This window comes from Columba livia, chromosome 4, assembly GCF_036013475.1.
Source record: "Columba livia isolate bColLiv1 breed racing homer chromosome 4, bColLiv1.pat.W.v2, whole genome shotgun sequence".
Lineage (NCBI taxonomy): Eukaryota > Metazoa > Chordata > Aves > Columbiformes > Columbidae > Columba > Columba livia.
Window position 1 is genome coordinate 24,091,783 of NC_088605.1, and position 18,315 is coordinate 24,110,097.

The 18,315-nt window shown below is 41.8% G+C and overlaps 1 protein-coding gene across 17 annotated transcripts in view; it reads left to right on the plus strand.

The window, feature by feature from the left end:
- Window positions 1-18,315, plus strand: part of TBC1D1 (TBC1 domain family member 1) — a 113,490-nt gene that overhangs the window by 34,703 nt on the left and 60,472 nt on the right. For 2 of the 17 annotated variants that reach the window (XM_021286058.2, XM_065060721.1), the window contains exon 1: window positions 3,515-3,653. The exons of 12 other annotated variants lie outside the window; for them this stretch is intronic. In XM_021286058.2, the coding sequence (XP_021141733.2) occupies window positions 3,633-3,653 (21 nt within the window). In that variant the 5' untranslated portion in view covers window positions 3,515-3,632. Of the gene's footprint in view, window positions 1-3,317; window positions 3,654-18,315 lie in introns of those variants that run through there. 3 more of the 17 variants (XM_021286057.2, XM_065060720.1, XM_065060722.1) reach the window with 3 other exon arrangements.

Sequence of the window (18,315 nt, forward strand, 5' to 3'; positions counted from 1 at the left end):
GCATGCAACAGGTTTAGAAGCTAAATAGTGTGAAGTAACATAGTGGGGATGGCTCTTTGAGCCAGTTGCAGTCAGGGCGAGAAGCCAGATCTCCTGACTGACATCAGCATTTAATGTGGGCTCAGAGGAGATATATGTATTGTTAGTTTAAAACTTTGGAAGGGTGCCAGTCAGGAAGGGAGAGCTGGGAAAACTCCCAAGCAAGCAGGATCTTCTCAAAGAAAGGGAAGAAATAATTATGTAGAAATACTATTGTTCACAGTCAGTGTTAGAGAAATGCAACTCTAATGCTACCACTGAATAGTGCAACTATAAGCAGCCTTTAGAATCATAGAATGGTTTGGGCTGGAAGGGACCTTAGAGATCATCTGGTTTCAACCCCCCTGCTATGGACAGGGACACCTTCCACTAGACCAGGTTGCTCAAAGCCCCATCCAGCCTGGCCTTGAACACTTCAAGGGATGGGGCATCCACAGCTTCTCTGGGAGCCTGTTCCAGTGCCTCACCACATAATGAGAAACACTCAGCCTTGCTCTTGCTCTCAGTTGCTCTATGAAATAAACGCAGATCCAATTCCATACTTCAAGTGGTAATACTTCTAGTGTTCTTGTAACTTGCCTAGTTTAAAGCCCTGAGAACAGATGTTGTTTATTCATGTATATGCTCTATACATGATGAACAGTAGCAGTAGCGAAAATTTTTTCCCTCTATCATGCCAATAAATCTTTAGAGACCACCACCAGACTGAGTGTAGGTCATATTAACTCATTATTTGGCTTATTGCATCCATGCAATCAAACTGCCCATGGCCACTATTGTAATGATAGAGTGAGCCCTTGGCCACCCTTGTGAATCACCTCTACTTTAACCTATAGAACTTTTAGAAAATGGATCTCTAGTCTCATTTTATGAAAATATGCAATGTATTTGTTGTGGTTTTAGTTCCAGGAACTGTAGTGTAGGTTCTAAGTTGATTAAAAACCAGGTCCAGACAGGCTTTGGGTCACCATAAGTAAGCTGTAAGTGGTAAGTTGTAAGTTGTGGTAAGTAAGTAAGTTGTATACTGATTTATTGGTTATATTGGTTAGTATTTTGTGGCTCCCTGGTAAATGTTGCTCAGGAAACAGATTTCAAATTGCTACATCAAATTTCTTCCCCTGATTTTCTATGTGTCTTTGAGCAAGCCAACAAAAAAGGTCAAGACTTAATTTATCAGATGAGTAAGCTAGTATTTAGCTAGAGTGCTTCCATCCAGGGGTAGCAGATTTCCCCAGTCCCACTACCACCAGCTCAGCTGGGTCACAGTGCTGCCAGGACTGTTTGTGCACCGCTGTGCACCAGCTCTCACACCCACCACAGTCCAACACCTCCATTCTTGGACTGTCAGCGATGTGTTGGTCATGACAGAGGCATCACGCTTCACTGGCGCAATCCTTTGTTTTGTGAGAAATGATCATGCCGCTGTATTCGGCACTGGTGAGGCCCCACCTTGAATACTGTGTTCAGTTTTGGGCCTCTCATCATAAGAAAGACACCAAGGTACTAGAAAAAGTTCAGAGAGGGGCGGCAAAGCTGGTGAGTGGCCTGGAGCACAAGCCTGATGAGGAGCGTTTGAGGGAACTGGGGCTGTTTAGCCTGGAGAAAAGGAGGCTGAGAGGAAACCTTATCTTCTGTCTATAACTACCTGAAAGGAGGTTGTAGCATGGAGGGTGTTGGTCTCTTCTCCCAAGTAGCAAGTGATAGGACAAGAGGAAATGGCCTCAAGTTGTGCCAGGGAGGTTTAGATTGATTATTAGGAAAAAATTCTTCTCAGAAAGGGTTGTCAGATATTGGAACGGGCTGCCCAGGGAAGTGGTGGAGTCACCATCCCTGGAGGTGTTTAAAAAGCATTTAAACGAGGTTCTTAGGGACATGGTGTAGTGCTAGAGTTAGGTCATGGTTAGACTCAATGATTCTGAGGGTCTCTTCCAACTGAAATGATTCTATGATTCTGCTTTTTCTGGGTAGGTGTTACTGTTCTGCATCAGCATTCTGCTTTGCTGGTTTGCGATTCTCTGTTCTTCAGGAGGAAGTCAATGGAAGTGTCATGCTTGAGTACCACAGATGCTGCAGGTGGAACCCGAGAAGAACTTCTTTTGTGTTGCCACTTCAGCCCACTGTGGCCCATTATCACACACACAGCTCGTGCTACAACACTCGCCAGCACAGCATTAGGAGGTGATACAGCTCTGTCGGCAGCTGCCTTGTCCGCTTTGTGTGAACCAAACCCAGGGCTGAAGGATCGTGCAGTCTGGGAAAGGGGCCAAAACAGCCCCTTTTCTGCTTCCATGAGCTGTGAGATTGGCTCTGATTCTTCCCAGCCCATGTGCGTGGGTGTCACTTTTGTGCTCCAGTGGACATTTAAGAACTTAGACCAGTGGGAAGGTGTCTGCTTTAAACCCGTAAATCATTCCTTCAGCCCTGAGTGTGCAAATGTGAGCACATGCAGGACACCATCCCACTGGGGTGACTGTCTAGGTGAGAGTGTCTTTGGGCAAAGAGCTGAATTTGTCACTTCAACATCCAACTTTGAGCAGAACAGCCCCCTATGCTTTCCTGTTATGATTTTGCAAATTCTTTACTTTGTTTCTCTGAAGTGATGGAGAATAAAGGGCTTTTGGGGGTTGGGCCCAATGTGTCTCCTGTGAAAACCCAGCCTTTTCTGGCTAGTTCTGTGCCGCCCTGAGGAAAATTTTCAGGCAACCCTACAGCAGCTGAGTAGAAGTGTGTGTTCACTGGCAGTCCAGCTGGAGTGACAACAGGAATGAACACCTTTCCTGTCTGGGTGGCAGGTGACACAGCTTGACTTGACAGAAACATGCATACTATTGACTTGTGCTATGCTGTTTTTTAAATGATCTTATTTGAGAGCTTATTTCTGGATGTAGAGCTGCTAGTGTTTGATGTCAAATGCCATTAGCTAACATGAATGGTGAGCCTGACTGGAAATGCAACATTTCACAGTGGCTTCAAAGAGATGATTTTTTGCTTGATCTTTTAATGTTAAGCGTGAGTTCGATGCCAGCATGTTCCCAGAAAGTTACATGGACCACGTGGGATATTATTTTATTTTTTAATACTTGAGAATCCTGTCTTCTGCGTTGAATTACGTAAAAGGGCAACGCGATGAGGTAGCAGGCGGTCGTCTGCGTTTTCGGGCGGGTTGCTGGGGGGCGAGCCCGCTCCCTTCCCGCCTTCCCGGGATGAGCGGCCGCAGCGCGGCCCGCGGAGGCGGAGCGCGGCGGGGGCGGGACACGGCCCCGGCCCGGCCCGGCCCTGCATTTCTTTTGCCGCACGGCAGCAGCAGCCGGCGCCGCCGCCGGGAGCCTCCCCAGCGCGGCGAGCTCACGGTGCCGCCGGCCAGCGCCCGGAGGCGGTCGCGGGGAAACTTTGTGCGGCCGGGCGAGCTGGCTCCGTTCCCGGCAGGCGGCGGGGAGAGGCGGAGAGGAGCGGTCGGAGCCGGGGATCGCCGCCGGCCGCCGCGCCGGAGCTCGTAGGATGTCACCATTGTTCAGCTGGGTGGCTAAGGTAGGCGGCACCGCGCCCGCCGTCCTCCGCTCTCGGGAAATAAAGTCCAGCCTAAGAGTTTGCGGATGTTCGCGTTTCATTTCAAGGCAAGTCAACCACCCCTGGAAAGGGAGCAGAGCCCTGCTGTATTGTTCAGCCAGGGAAAGGGAGGAGGACTCAAAGTGAAAAGTAAAGGCAGATTGAAATAACTCACGGCTTGGGTTGCAGGGTTCAAAATGAAGCTGCCTTTCTGGACGGCTGTTGTGCCTTGCCGCGGGTCTGTGGAAGGGGAGAGCTGTAGTTCAGACTGCACAGAAGGTGTGGTCTCCTCAACTCTTAACGTTTCTTGTGTGCTCTGGAGAATGTGTAACAGCACTCCCACTGTTTGTTCTGGACTTTTTTTACTGTTTGTCGTACTCTGGATTTATGAAGAGCAGTAAGTTAGCTTTTAGTGAGTTATTTGTCTAAGTATGACAATGCGTGTGTTGTGCTGGCTTCTACATCTGTGTGTCTTGGGCCTCAGAAGGATTTTCCACTGTAGTTGTGAAACTATCTATAGATGCAAAGCGGGAGAGGTGGTTCAAGAAATCTAGAATATAGTTCTTAGCTCATGTTTCAAAAAAATTTGTTCTTCCAAAGTAACAGTCATTCTGAATTTAAAATGATATTATGTGGTGAGGCACGGTAGAAAGTGTAGAAGAGGACAAATGGGTGAAACAGCTGTATGAGAGGCAAGAATCGAGGGCTCCTTGGAGGAATTATCTGGGGGAACAAAAAGACTTTATCTTGAAGTTTAACAGGCAGCCTTGCTACCAGTCAGGCTATATAAAACCTGGTTCTCCCTTCTGTTTTGCCAGGTGTAAATGGTCAGTTGCTTAATCAGTGTTAGGTATCCCTCTGCCTGAATATGTAATAGGTGAAATACCTAACCTGGGAAGATAGTAAGAGGGCAGTATATTACTCTCCTTCAGATTCTCAGATAGAAGGATGTGCTCTATTCTGTCTTAAAATGATCCTGCTTGATTTTAGTCATGCCCTGAGAAATAGTAATGCATACTTTCTTCTTCTCACTTAGTTTTTCTTCCTTTGTTTAAAGAGCTGCCAGGTGGAAGGCTTTTTAATGGGATTCCCTCTCCTGTTATCACTGTGGCTCTGTATCGTGGGTGATGTAAGGCCTGATTTGCCATGTTATCCAAGCGAATGATACCGGCCAATTTCCATCCTGACTTTTACAAGTGTGCCAGTCTCCAATACAGGTGGCTGCTCTCAAAAATGAGTGATGCTGTCGAGTTAATACTTTAGGGATGCTGCCAAGGGGTGGCCAATTTCCCCTCTCGTTCACTTGTTAGCTGGACAAAGCAGCTACTCAGAGAGCAAGTTAGTCTTGGAGGAGGTACAAGGCAGAACTTGCAGCGTGCATACTTGGCCGTGTTTTTAGAGAGAGTAACAGAAGCTCTTGCAGAAATGCACTTCTAACTCTACTTTCAGGAGTGCTTTCTGGGCTTTCAGAACTAATTATTGTAATGCTAGTTCCTCACAAGTGTTTAGTTTTATTCTTTTAATGGCTGTTAATCATCACTGCTAATTTGGGATGGAAAGCAAAGAAGTGTATTTAGAAATATAAAATGAGGCTTGTTAATGGAGAAAGCTTTCCTGCCTGCCAAAATATCATCAGTAAAAATGTAGGAACTACTGCTGTAGGCTTTCAACACAAATGCAAGCCTTTCCAGTTTTTGTAAGATGGTGGACCATTCCAGAACAAGGAAAAACTGCAGGGCATGGCAGGGAGGAAACTGTGCTCCTTGAAACGAAGCTGGCCCCTTGCACCTATTTCTTAAAAATGGGTAATCCTCCATCTAGTAACGAGTGCTTAGTGTCACCATGCAAGTCCCCAGGTCTGCAGGTACTTACAAGTGAAGTAATTTGCTCCCACATGCTATAAAATCGGTTCCTAGTGTTTATATAAACGTAACCTTTTAATATGTCTTCATTACAGCTTTTAATGTGCTGTTTTACCCAGCTCATCTCTGACCTACACGCAGGCTCCTTGGGGATGAGTTTTGTGGTGCTGCCAGGCCAGGTTGTGGGGCCCGTTCTGGGCTGGAGGATAAAGCCTTGCTTGAGTCTTATGTGGGTTGATGTTGCCTGCATTGGCCCTATGGATGCTGGCTAAACCACTTGAATGATGACTTGGTGGATAATGAATTCTCCTGTTTTAGTCTCCTAAAATTATTTAAATAAAAAAATAACAGTTATATCTGTTTTTCCTGTATGGTTTTATACAAAGTCACACAACTGATTCGGGGAAACCTCTGACTAACCACCTTGAAATATAGTTTGTTGGAGGTATAAACTAACTTTGCACTGTTGTGAGTAGACAACACAGTCACTTTTGTATATAAACAGAGATATTTTAATCTATATGCAATTTAGTTCTCAGCAATAGCTGTTACTAAAAGTAAAGAAATCATTTTGGAGTTGAAAAACATAAAAGCTTTCAGTCTGCAAATTAAAAAAATATAGAAATGCAGATTTTTACTGATTTATGGTGTACTTGCACAGCATTAATTCATTAGTAGGAGATAATAGTACAGTGATAGTTAAGAGTAATTTTATTTCTGTTTCAATCATATCTAATTCAGCTTTAGTTTAAAAAAAAGTGTTAGTTCTCTATAATTTATTTCATTTTATAATGCAAGCTTCTATTCAGAAGCAACTTGACAGAAACAAGAATTAAAGAATTAATTGCTGAAGAAATAGGAAGTAAAAAACAGTTCTTAGTGTAATAACTTGTATAAATAGAAAATTTGAGTAAATATGTCCTTAGATTCTCAGCTAATTAAGCAATTTATGCGTAGTGTGTCTTTCTAGATAAAAAAAGGAGTACCGTGTATAACATAAAAGCTGTGTTTAGCTTCAGCTTGTTTTGTCTAAAGGATTATAAACTAACAAGGAACCAGTAAAGAAAATAACTAAGGTTAAAAATGCAAAGCAAGGTTACATTATAGAAGAAACTTTGATTTTAAATAATGGATTTGCTGGTGTAGATCAATCAACCCTGGTTCAGCTGCTTCCAAGCTGCAGAAGAGCAGGTTGTCCTGAGGGGAGCCGAGAGCAGTGAGGTGTCTCACAGCAGATGAGGAACCTCTGAGAATGGGCCACCAGCACTGGCAGCAAAGCGGGTGGGTTTGCAGTGTGCTGTCCCCAGCAGGCTTGGCTCGTCTGGGATCTTGCACTGAGAAGCTGGTATCATTTGGATTTCTTCTGCTCTCAAAGTCGAATTTTATGATATATTCACAATAGGTACTCTGAAATTCCCAATAGCAAAGCAAGAAATGGGTTGGGGTGGGTTGTTGGTTTTGTTTGTTTGTTTGTTTTTTCTTTTTGTTTGTTTGTTTGTTTTTCCCCAAGGACTGCTGAGTCAGAATTGCTTGTGAGCTTAAGACAGTTTGGGAAGCTCTCAAGGGATCAAAAAAGAAAGTTGCTGTGCTATTCAGTGCAGCAAGACTTAGTTGCTTGGTTTGTGCCATGAAACATTACTGAAGTAGTAATTACAATAATATTGGAATTACCACTCATTTTTCTTGGAATCCTGATATAACTTAATATGCTGCATTCAAACTGATCTTCCTGATGTTTTGCTATTATGTTCACTATTCCCTAAATAATAGAGTGCCTAATAGACCTCTGGGGGATAATGTGGGAGTAATGATCTACTTCTTAGTTTAGGTCAGAAGCTACAAATGAAATTAATTTGACTTCTGGAAGAGAATGAGAAGGAATGAGAGACTGAAAATCAGGAAGCCAGAGAAATCTCCCTCCATCTTTTTTTTTTTTTTTTCTTCTCGTTTTTAAGAATGTTCTGAGAGGGTGGTCTTGGCTTTTTCCCTGGTCTGTTTTAGGGTATATCACACTCATTCATGTGGATTTTTTGTTCTAGGTGTACTGACTTGCCTCTTTCCTTTATTCCTCACAGCTTCCAGCAAAGTTGAGCACATTTGGGTGTCTTTAATCCCTAAGTGAAGGACTTGCATTTTAGCAAAATTAATTGGGATTTGGTCTCTTAAGGAGTCCTCTTATCCAGACATTTAATGCTAACTTCCAGTATACCCTACTTTTAAGCCCACCTTGCTGCTAAGATGGTAAATTATTTGGGGAGGTGAATAGACAGTAGTGGTATCCTATGATGTACAACCCTTGCTTGTGCTAGTGCATTCACTCCCAATTACCCTTTTTGTAAATGGATTTGGATACTGTGTCAAGAATCAGACAGTTAATAGAGAACTAGTGTTGGGGAAGAATGAGGAGTCATTGGGGAGGGAAGGCTCTGATGTCGCGATTTTGCTTGTAGACAAATGTGTGCGAAGGCCTTGAGGCTGCGAGTGGAGGGACAGACCCTCGCTTGTCCCCTGGGCCGGATGTCGGCAGCGCTGCAAAGAGCAAGTTCAGATTTGTGCCAGAGCTGGGCTTCGGTGCCCGAGTGCACACAAGGGCCCTGTCAGAGGACACTAGGTTTCTGCTCAGTGTGTTTCTCCGGGTCAGTATTTGTTTGGGGAAAAAATGTTACCAACTGACAGCTTTCAGGTAAGCACAGATTGTTGTAGAATGCCGAGAAGTTGAAACACCCTGTTTTCTGTATGCCAGTCACTCCCCACCTCGCCCTGCGGGGGTCTGGGCGATGACTGAGGAATATGTGCTCAGCATTTGAAATGAAGCCAGTCCTATGGTGAAACCCCTCTGTTACTCAGCAGTTATGTTACCATTGGAGCTGTTTGGTTCTCTTTTTTGTCTTTCCGTTTCTTTTTCTGCACGCCAGGCCTGAATTCCACCTGGCTGCTTAGACATCCTCAGTTTGATGGGAGAGGGCCAGAGCACGGTCTGACTTGCACGGCTTTTATGTGGCTGGGCAGCATTGTAGGGCAGTGTCCTTTGCATTTGTGAAGTACATCACAGGTGCTCAGTAAGGACTAGGGCTTTCCATAGTGAAATTCCTGGCCATGTAAGTTGCAGCTTACCAAGGCTTTTCTTTTGAATCATTTATGCCTTTCAGAATTAATTTCTTATGAGTATCTACTTTAGGGTTCACGTTGACCTTCAGATTTAATAACAAGCCAAACCTGTCAAGGTAGCTGAGCTTGCTGTTTTGTATAGGTCCTCCTCCACAACTCAAAACAGAAATTTTAGACTTCAGTCAAAAACTGTTTGCTTTCCTTTGCTGAAAAGCACTCTGGAAGTTGCTGCTATTAGCTGTTGTCTTGTGGACATGTTTTGGGCCAAACCAAAGGCAAAAGTATTAGTAAATCCTGCAGGATCAGTGAAAGCTCCAGGTCCCATCAGAGTCAGACAGTACAGCTAAGGGTTTGTTTGGGGTTTTTGCCATATGTATGTGTAGCACCACAGTTTAACTTGATTTGCTTTACATTTGGTGATCTAAAACACTGTTTCACATAATTGCCTTCTTTTTGGAAGGCTACTATAATAGAACAGTCTTTTATGTGTGTTAGAGGTGTTTCTGAAAACGCAAAAGCGGCAATTTGGCTCTGGGTTCCCCAAGTATAAATACCTTTAAGAGAAAGAGGTGCTTTGCCCATCTTCAGAGATGGGCTCACAGAGCTGCAGGACAGTTCCAGTTTGTAATTTCCCATCATCCTGAATATAGAAGCTGCAGCATTTCTGAAAATCCTCGGCTTCAGAGGGATGTTGGAACTTTTTTACTGTGCCAGCTAATAAATACTGAAGATTTTAGGATGAAGTGGTTTAAAAGACTTCTTAAAGCTGAAGGAGCTGAGGCTGTATGTGGTGTGCAGAGGCCGACTGGTGACTTATTAAGTCTTCAATAGAAACACTGTTAATTGAGTTACAGCTTGGCTATTTGTTTGTTTTAATTAAAAGCCTTTACAGCTTAACTGTTTGAACTGAACTATTAATGGATGGCAATGACTGAGGAAAAAAACCCTCACCCTTGATTTTGTTAGTATTTTACATATCAGTAAAGATATACAAATTATGTCAAGATGTGCCCAAATAGGAGCTTGCTTACTAATTTGTATGGGAAGGTAAGGCAGTATTGCTGGGGAGAGCAGCTGGAACTCAGAGCAGAAGCCAAGGCACGGAATGACTAACTACTATGTATTGGTTTTATCACCGAGTTATTTGTACTGAGTTATATCTGAATTGGTTTTAGTTATTCTTACTTTTTAACCAAGTTACAATAACAAATCCTGAGATTAATTAATGCATAAGGTTTTAATAGGAGATATTTAAAGCAAAATCTTTCTGAAAAACATGGTTTGTTTACTGAGAAGCAAGAGGGAGGTTCAAGTCCCTGGTGGACTACAACTTAACAACTGGGTTTGTGCTTCCTCTCTTCTCTTTGTGTCTGCAAGTTCCTGAAAGGCCAGGTTGGTGTTCCTGGGCTGGCTGGCCAGATGTGGGAAAGCTGCAGTTACCAGACTAGATGAAATCACCTGCAGGTTCCATCTACACTAGTGAGCAGGACACAGCACCATGTTGTTCAAGGGAATCTGCTGGTGCTGAGGACAAGTTGTGTTCCTGGTTCAGGGAAGTGGGTTTTACTTTGGACTAGCCCGAATTTGGTGCTGTGAACCAAACACCTGTTTGCAGTGAAAAGTGTCACAAAATGAATGTTTAGTTCTATTTAAATGGGGGTTGGTTCAGGCACTTTGAAACAGCTCCACAATGCAACCCGTCACATAAGGAGTGGATTGGGAAAATCCCATCTCAAACACATTCCTGGGCCAAATTAAAATAGTGAAGTTGTCACAGTTATATGGTACTTGAGAATCCAGCTAGAGAAGCTGGACAAACAGCACATGCATGGCTTTCCAGTAGATGGCCCTGATTCAAGGAATGGGAGACCATCAGGGAATTTATGTTTTATTGGGATGTTGACCTTTTGGCTACTGCTTTATGAGAATTTTAGGCCTGAGGGGGTTGTCCAGAGTTTCTGTGAGCTAGATTTCTCTCTGCCACTAACTGAAGCACTGGGAAAAGAGAGTACAAACAAGTATTGCCTTCCATTCTCAGGACAGTGTGTGTGTAAGTGGTCACACTTGAAAAAAACAAACCAAAAATGAATCTTGACTGAAATATCTGAAAGCTTCTTCCCAGCTCAGAAGTTGCTGGGTTTGGGCATGTGAATGCTTTTCTTTGTGTGTTTACAGCATCATCACTGTAATCAAAAACATGTTTTTTCCGAGGGGAACCTTTGATACGTAGTAACCAAGCAGGATTTTCAGGTACAGATATCCTGTGAAATGTCAGGTTTGGGGAGAAGAGACTGTTTGCACGTAGTTGCACAGGCACGCTTCCAGCTACTCAAAGTGGCGAAGTGGAGCTAAACTGAACAGCCCTTTACTTTTTCAATCAAAGGTTTTGGGGGTTTTGAGTTTTTATTTCAGGGAACTCTGTAACCAAATATCTTACTTCTATTAGATCATAACAGTTGCCTCTGTGCATTTACTGGACCATTGGTCTGCTGCTGTAGTAGCAATGAGGTGAGCTCATTGAAGCCGTTGTCATGGAAATTTGGATGGTTAACACTAAATGTTTCATGCTGGTTTTATTTCTTTGGACCTATTTATAGCTTCCAATCTCCTCAAATGCAAGCCATGGAAAAAGGGGATTTGTAGAAGTTCTTTGGAGTTTTAGACGATTATGTACAAGAGGCCCGTCTTTAAAACTCTGGTGGTAGTTATCCAGAACCTGAACCAAAAAAAAGTGGTGGAATTTTGTAAGTCCCACTGGAATATAACCTGTAGGAGTTAGCATTCTGTGGAAGTGATTGACATTTCCATTTGACATACAGTCATTGGAGGCTGACTTTTGTAGACTTAAGAAAAATGTTCTTTTTCTATGTGAACACTGTTCATGGAGCTGATGCTGGGTTATTTTGTAAAGTACAGAATCATATACACAATTATTTATTGTAGACTGTTATAATTCAGGCAGCTTTTTTTTTCCGGTGGTATTTCTAAATATTTGATAATAGTTTCATGTAAGCTTAAAAAGCAACACAAAAAGGCCCAGTCCACTTGTATGTTAGTTGTGGCTGAAATACTGGCAGTCCCTGTTGCTGACATAGTTTTGGGGGCGAAGAAGTTGGCATTACAAGGAATCTTTCCTTGAAATCTTTTTTTCCTTCAGCTAGTCTGTTATTGTATCCCATAGAGCATCATCCTTGTATCACCCTCCACCTTCTTTTGGAGATCCTGTAAGTCTGTGATATCTGCATTTTAGAAATGTTGAATACACACCACTCCCTTTTGGGTTTCCTCAGCAAGTAAGTGTTTAAATATGGAATACTTTGGAAATATTGTGAAGGTCAGAAATCAGTCACTCTGGAAGGGGTGTGACAGCAGGAACTGTACAGCTTAGCTGCAATTCAGTGTTTGATGGTTGTCTGTCTGATTTACCATTTTCTAAAAGAAACCAGGCCTTAACTTGTGGGGAAGTGTGGAAGAACAAAAAGGAATAATAGAAAATTTACTGTAGGAAGAGATGGGGTAGGCTTAAAACAGCAATTTCCTAACCCTGAAAAGAGAACAGATTTTGAATTTTTGGGGTGTATTGTTATAATTTGCAACTGAATAAAGTACGATGTCGATCAAATTTGATTTTTATCAAATGGTAATACAAATAAATGGTAGGAGGTTCAGGAATGCTCATGATCATGGGCCAACATGTATTATCAAGAGTCTTTGTGTATACTCTTACAGGTACCTTTTCTTATTGATTACAGTTCTCCATATATTGCACTAATATGCAGACACTGTTTGGAAAGGCACTGAGGCTAGGTCTGTTTGGTGATTTCTAATTTTTTGTTTCCTATTGGTACAGCCAGCTTGCTCTCACTGTAGTAGTGGAAGAACTAGCAAGAATCTTGAGAATATCTTCCATTTTCAATCAGTCTGACGCTGTGTCTTTTCAATGCTGTGATTTTTTTCTTTTTTTTTTTTTTTTTTTTCCTGCATTGCTTTCTTATATAGGAATAAGAAGAATTTTGAGACTGAGACTCAAATTAATGAAATTCCTTTAATTTCTTCTTTTGTTGTTCATAATTGCATCATTAGTATTTCCAAACTCCTGTCAGGCATCATGTAAGACTTTGGTGCTGGTTGCTGTTATGACATATAAATAAATAAACCAGATGATGCAGGTAAATGATCTGACTGCTGCTTTAGAGAAGTGTTGGTAATACTGTAGTATGGCTAATGGAGAAGGAACAGAAGGATGAATTTTGGCTGTTTCTCCTTGGTTACTAGTGTTTTCCTAGATGATCACTGCTGCTCAGCTCAATCAGCAGCTCCTGCATAGGCCAGGTAATAGTGCCAGACTGAGATGACCAAAAGTTTGTTGGCCCAGGCTGCACATCTAGAGATCTACCATTGTAGGTCTGTAGTGAGTTTGTTAAAGGACATAAACATAACAATTTTTGTCAGCAGGGAGAACCATCACGCAATTTTTACAATCTGGAAACACTGCTAAAACTTATGGCTTCTTGTTCTTAGGTATTTCTGGGGTGGCACCTTGGCTTGGCTCTGGGATGGCTTTCAGGACTGATCCCATAGCTCCATTTGTCTTGATGATGGTGCTTTTTATCTATGTTTTGACAACTCTTCTCCGTGTAGGAATGAATCTGCAGCTTTATCTAAAAAGGATAGTGACATCTTGGTTTTTATGTCAGGACATGCCAATTCACTATTGACCATCAACACAAGGAGCACGCTTGCCTGCCCTGGAGCAGCTAAAGTGACAAGAGAACAGCTGATGAAGATGCCGATGTTTAAATGAAGAAATGAGATCTAGTTAAGATGACCCAAAGCACAAACAAGTGACATGAGGTGTGAAGTGGTGCTGTGTGGGATGGTACTGCAGGGCTGCTGGGGGCAAGGCAGTGAGTCTGGAACCTGCTCTGCAGCTGATGTGTTCCTATAGCCCATGATGGCATTTGCAATGAAATGCTGTTTTGCAGGCAGTCTGTGAGTTAATGGCGTGTTTTCCGCACTGAATACATTCCTTTGAATATGTTGTTAGATAACTCGGATACCTATTGTCCCATCTGTTTTTCTGTTCTCTTCACTTTTCTAATACAGTTATGTATTAATACTTAGTGCAGGTGTATTGGGTCTCTTACAGTGACTTTCAAAAGCACCTGATCAAAGGATTTATCAAGTGACCACTCCATAAAAACATATTTTTCCAAGCTTTTTCTTACTTCTTGCAAGATTTTTGTCAAATCTGGATCTCAGAGGAAGAATACAATGCTGAGATGTTGATCTTTTTACCTGCTGTAAAATTTTAAGACAGCTTTATCTTTTAACAGGAGGGAAGCAGAGTCTAATTTATCTGTCATCAGCGGGAACTGGAAACACTGAAGTTTTAGGACAATGATACTTGGCTCTTTGGAAGAAAAATTGGCAACTCCCCTAATGTGATCTGGCTATATCTTAATGGAGGGGATCTTGAGTAAACAGCTTGCTCTTCCTTTCTCGGCCTAACAACATCGCGTTGATAGCTTCCAGTAAATGCAAAATATTCTGAGGAAAACAATGTGGTTTGCACTGTCCTGTTAGTACTGTAAAATGTGTGTATATTCCTAAGACAACTATTCATGTAGGAATCAAAGGCTGGCAAACACCTGATGTTCAAAGGAAGTTAATTTTCAGAAACAAATATGTTGTTATTTGGGTCATTTACAATGTATTTTAAGAGAAGAAAAGGACTACAAGCTAGTATCAACTACAAGTGTGGATTTCATAGAAGTATGTTGTTAATTGACAAGTTTGAATAATTAGACCTTCTGATGAGCTATTACTGTACAACAGTTATTGCCTCCTTGTGTGATAGTCATTTTGTAAAATATGAGCCAGGAATCTTGTAGGTATGACCAGCAACCACTGTTACATCTTCAGGTGTTCCTTTCATTTCTGAAATTGTGTGAAAAGAAAACTTTGAAACAAAAGATGGACAAGGTAACACTATGAAGATGTTATTGTGCTTTTTAAATATTTGTTGGATTGCTTCATTTCACATTTGTTGCTTGAAAGTTTATGGTGCTGAATGGAGGAGCTGATGAAGCAAGATGAAAAGAAATGGTTTTGATTGCTGAGACAGGAGGGAGCTGGGGAAAAATGAATTAAGGCACTCCATATAAGCCTTCCAGGTGCAACGCAGAGTACACTAATAGCCTTCCCAATAGTAGATTGTGTAAGAATACCCGCTTCAGGGACAGTCGGGTGCTGCTGTGTTTAGAGCTGCACTAAAAGCCCACAGATGCCATCCATCAGCTCCAGTTTGGTTTTGGATGATGCATTTTCATGGGGAGGGGTCCAAATGTAAGCAGCAATCTGGGACATGGCAGTTTATTTATGGAGAGTAGCCAGGTATTGTTGTATTTTGGACTTCAAGTAAGGTATGTCTTGAGAGCATGTGAAAGAAAATCTTAAAGTACATCAGTAGCATGATGTGTCTCTCTTGGGGCGGAAACACCACCGCAGAATAGAGCAGTTCAATTTCACTAGAACACCGAGTACAATTATGTTCTATTTCTGAGCTTGTTTACAATAATCTATAAACAGATTCTGCAAATACTTTTTTTTTCAGAAAGGAAAGAAAACCTTTTTGTGCCTCTTGAAATTGCATGGAGTGCTCTTCAACTTGCGTGACTTTGCAAAAAGTGCAGCCTTTTCCATCTAGCTGAGGAGTCATGAGGAAGGTTCTTGAGCTGAGATCTGTCTGTAATATTAAAATAATGTGATACTGTGAAAGTGGCACACAGTACACATTGCATCAGTCTGCATTACTTCGCAGTCTTCTGGATGCAGAACTTGGTCTGTGTGGGAAGTCTAGTCACCTTTATGGCTTTTTATCATAACATGTAAACTGTAGAAGTATATGTTGGCTATGCGGAGCTCTGCTCTCAGTACTTATTGTGTAACTCATGCACCATGTTCCAGGTCAAAAAGCACTGGATTTAAACAGATGGCTTTATTCTGCCCCGCACAGAATATCCTTTGAATTTTAGTGCACTCTTGTTCATCAGCTTCTTACATACATCCCTGCAAAATTTAAGTCATAGGCCCGTTACCCTCACTTATCCCATTCTCTGCATAATGCCCGTTCAAACCTAGCTAAACAAACTGCGCCCATAAGTAGACACACGTACGATTGCTTTTCCTTTCATAGGTCTGTGGTGATATTGTTCAGCCATTTAGCTTTCCCTTATCAAGGTTGACACGACATCTGTGTTGTCCGGTTTGCCAGTCCTTCCCAAGCAGTGCATCTGCGGTGTGGTTAGCCCCGCTGGCTGCTGGCCTGGCCACCCCTCCCAGCCCTCTGGCTCTGCTTGGACTTGTTCTCCTTCCTCAAAACATACCCACAAGCTCTCCAGTTAAACCAGACACCTGCTACATTTTAGCTACTGGAGAGAGAAATGAGCTAGACCAACATGCACGGATGGTGAAGCTGCTGAGAGTGGCACAGTTCATAGTTTTTTCATGAGCAGTAAAGTTTTGGGTCATATGCATAGAGGCATGAAGTGATGGAGCAGAGGTGAACTGTCTCTCCTGCACCCACTGATCTCAGGTACTTAGGGAGCTGGTGGTAAGAATCTCTCTTTGGCTCTACCTGTGGTGTGTTTCTTAAGCAAAGAAAAACAGAAACTGCTGGGAGGTTGCAAAAGGTGGTTGGCATCCAGGGACTGGAGGAACTATAAACTTTCTTGCCTCTCTTTCTGAATTAAATATTTGTTTGAAAGTGGCATTGTAGGAAGAATAAAAGTCAACAAATAGGAAAGGAAGAAAGCTAATAGTAAAAGTACTCCAAAGAACTGTTGATTTAGAGTCAAGGGATGAAAATTTGGAAGATGAGAATTGAAGTTAATGACTAGAAAAAGCGAGGCGTAGGAGGCTGTAGAGCAGTCTCCAAGGAAGATAATAGAAGACAAAAACCTGTGAAGATGCTTGAGATAAGACTTGAATATAAAAAAAGGTCTTTCACTGAAATGAAAATGAACTTCAGAAGTTGGTTACTCTTTTCTACCTTGAATTTCTACTGATGTCAAAGTATAAGGAAATTCCATAGATTTAAAACTACTTTTTTTTTTTTTTTTTTTTTACTTCAGTGAGAGACTAAAGACTGTGGTTTTGTGCTCTAAGTTTTTAGTTCATTCTTTGGTTAAACTAGTGGGCAAAACTTCTCACAAAAGAAATCTCGGGTGGTTGTGTCTTGCCCATCTTTTCCTGGCAACTGTAGGTTTCCTGTTGGGCAGAGGAGGCTGAGGGATCTCCGTCACTGGGGTTGCTTGGAACTCAGCTGGATGTGACCCCCAGTGTCTCATCTAAGTTTGAAGTTGGATCTAACTTGAAAGTTTGCCTTGCTTTATGCAGGGGGCTGCACCATCAGGGGTAATTTCCAAATGAAAGTATTCTCTCATTCTTAAAGGAGAAATTATACAGTGTCTCAATTAAACAAACAAACAAAACCTCACTGAAATCCATAAATTAAAAAATCCATTAAATCAAAAAATGCCAGACTTGGAATCCATTGAGTGGAGAAAACCATTCAAAAAAGGTAGTTGACCACTAGTATGGATTTAGGGAGTGATAAGGACAGGAAGCGTTGGTCTCTCCGTTATTACTACACAGCTCAAAAATTATTTTGCTGCTTTTCTACTACTTTTACAAAGTGTTCTGTGATCATAAATACTGTATTAGTGACAAAAATACTGTTGTCTGTTCTGATACAACTTGATGGCCTCTCCAAAAATCTGTAGCTGTGGACACTATTTTTTCTGCGGCAGCACTGCCTAGTAAAATTGAGAAGGAAAGATATTAATAGCAAACAGTACTTTAGACTTCTTGACATATTTTACTGAGCCTGCTATGGTCAGGAAAAAAAGGGCAAGTCAATACAGTTAAAAAGAATTCAAATAATGTGTCCTATGATACTTGAGTTAGGCAGGAAAAACTCACTTAATCAAAACATCTGCTTGTTTGAAGAGCTGTGTAAAGATTGTTAAAGCTCTATTCCAGCCAGGGTGCTGTGGGATCTTCTAAGGTTCAAGTCAAGATCTTATCCTAATTGTTTCCAGTTTCCAAGTATTTATGTAGTCTGTTGTGTAGGATCTGTTATACATAGGCCTGTGTTATGTTAAAAAAAACCCACCTCTGCCTACTGCCTAGAAATAGTTAAGCCTGTGCTCAAGCCCTTCACTGACCCAAAGCCTTGTGAAGGGACTGATACCTTTGTAGGTATGAAGACTGCGTAGCATCGAAAATCATCCTACTTTTTTTCTCTCTCTCTTTTTTTTTTGGTTTTGTTTTTCTCATCGTGGCCAACCAATGTGTTAGCAGTTCCTCTCCTGTGACACACTTTGCTTTCCTACCTACTGTGTATTGCAGAAAGAGGGAATCTTTTTTTATAGTCTGGTGTTATTTACCAAAAGTCAGCTGTTACATTCAACTGTTACTGGGCTTTCTTCATTAAAATAGTTTCTCACTCTTTCTCAGATCCACTGACAAGCTGAAAACATTTGACATCTTATTGCATGCTTGTATGTGAACTTATAGGGTGACTTAGTTGCATGGGGAAGAAAGGGAACTGTGGATTCTCTTTCTGTGAAGGCAAAGAGCCATTACTGTTTCTCAGATGCAGCAAACCTGTGTATGCTTAAGAATTATTGCCTTCTCGTTATTTGGGTGCACAGTGTAGAAGCTGTAGCTGTTTATCTAGTAACAGATTAATGTG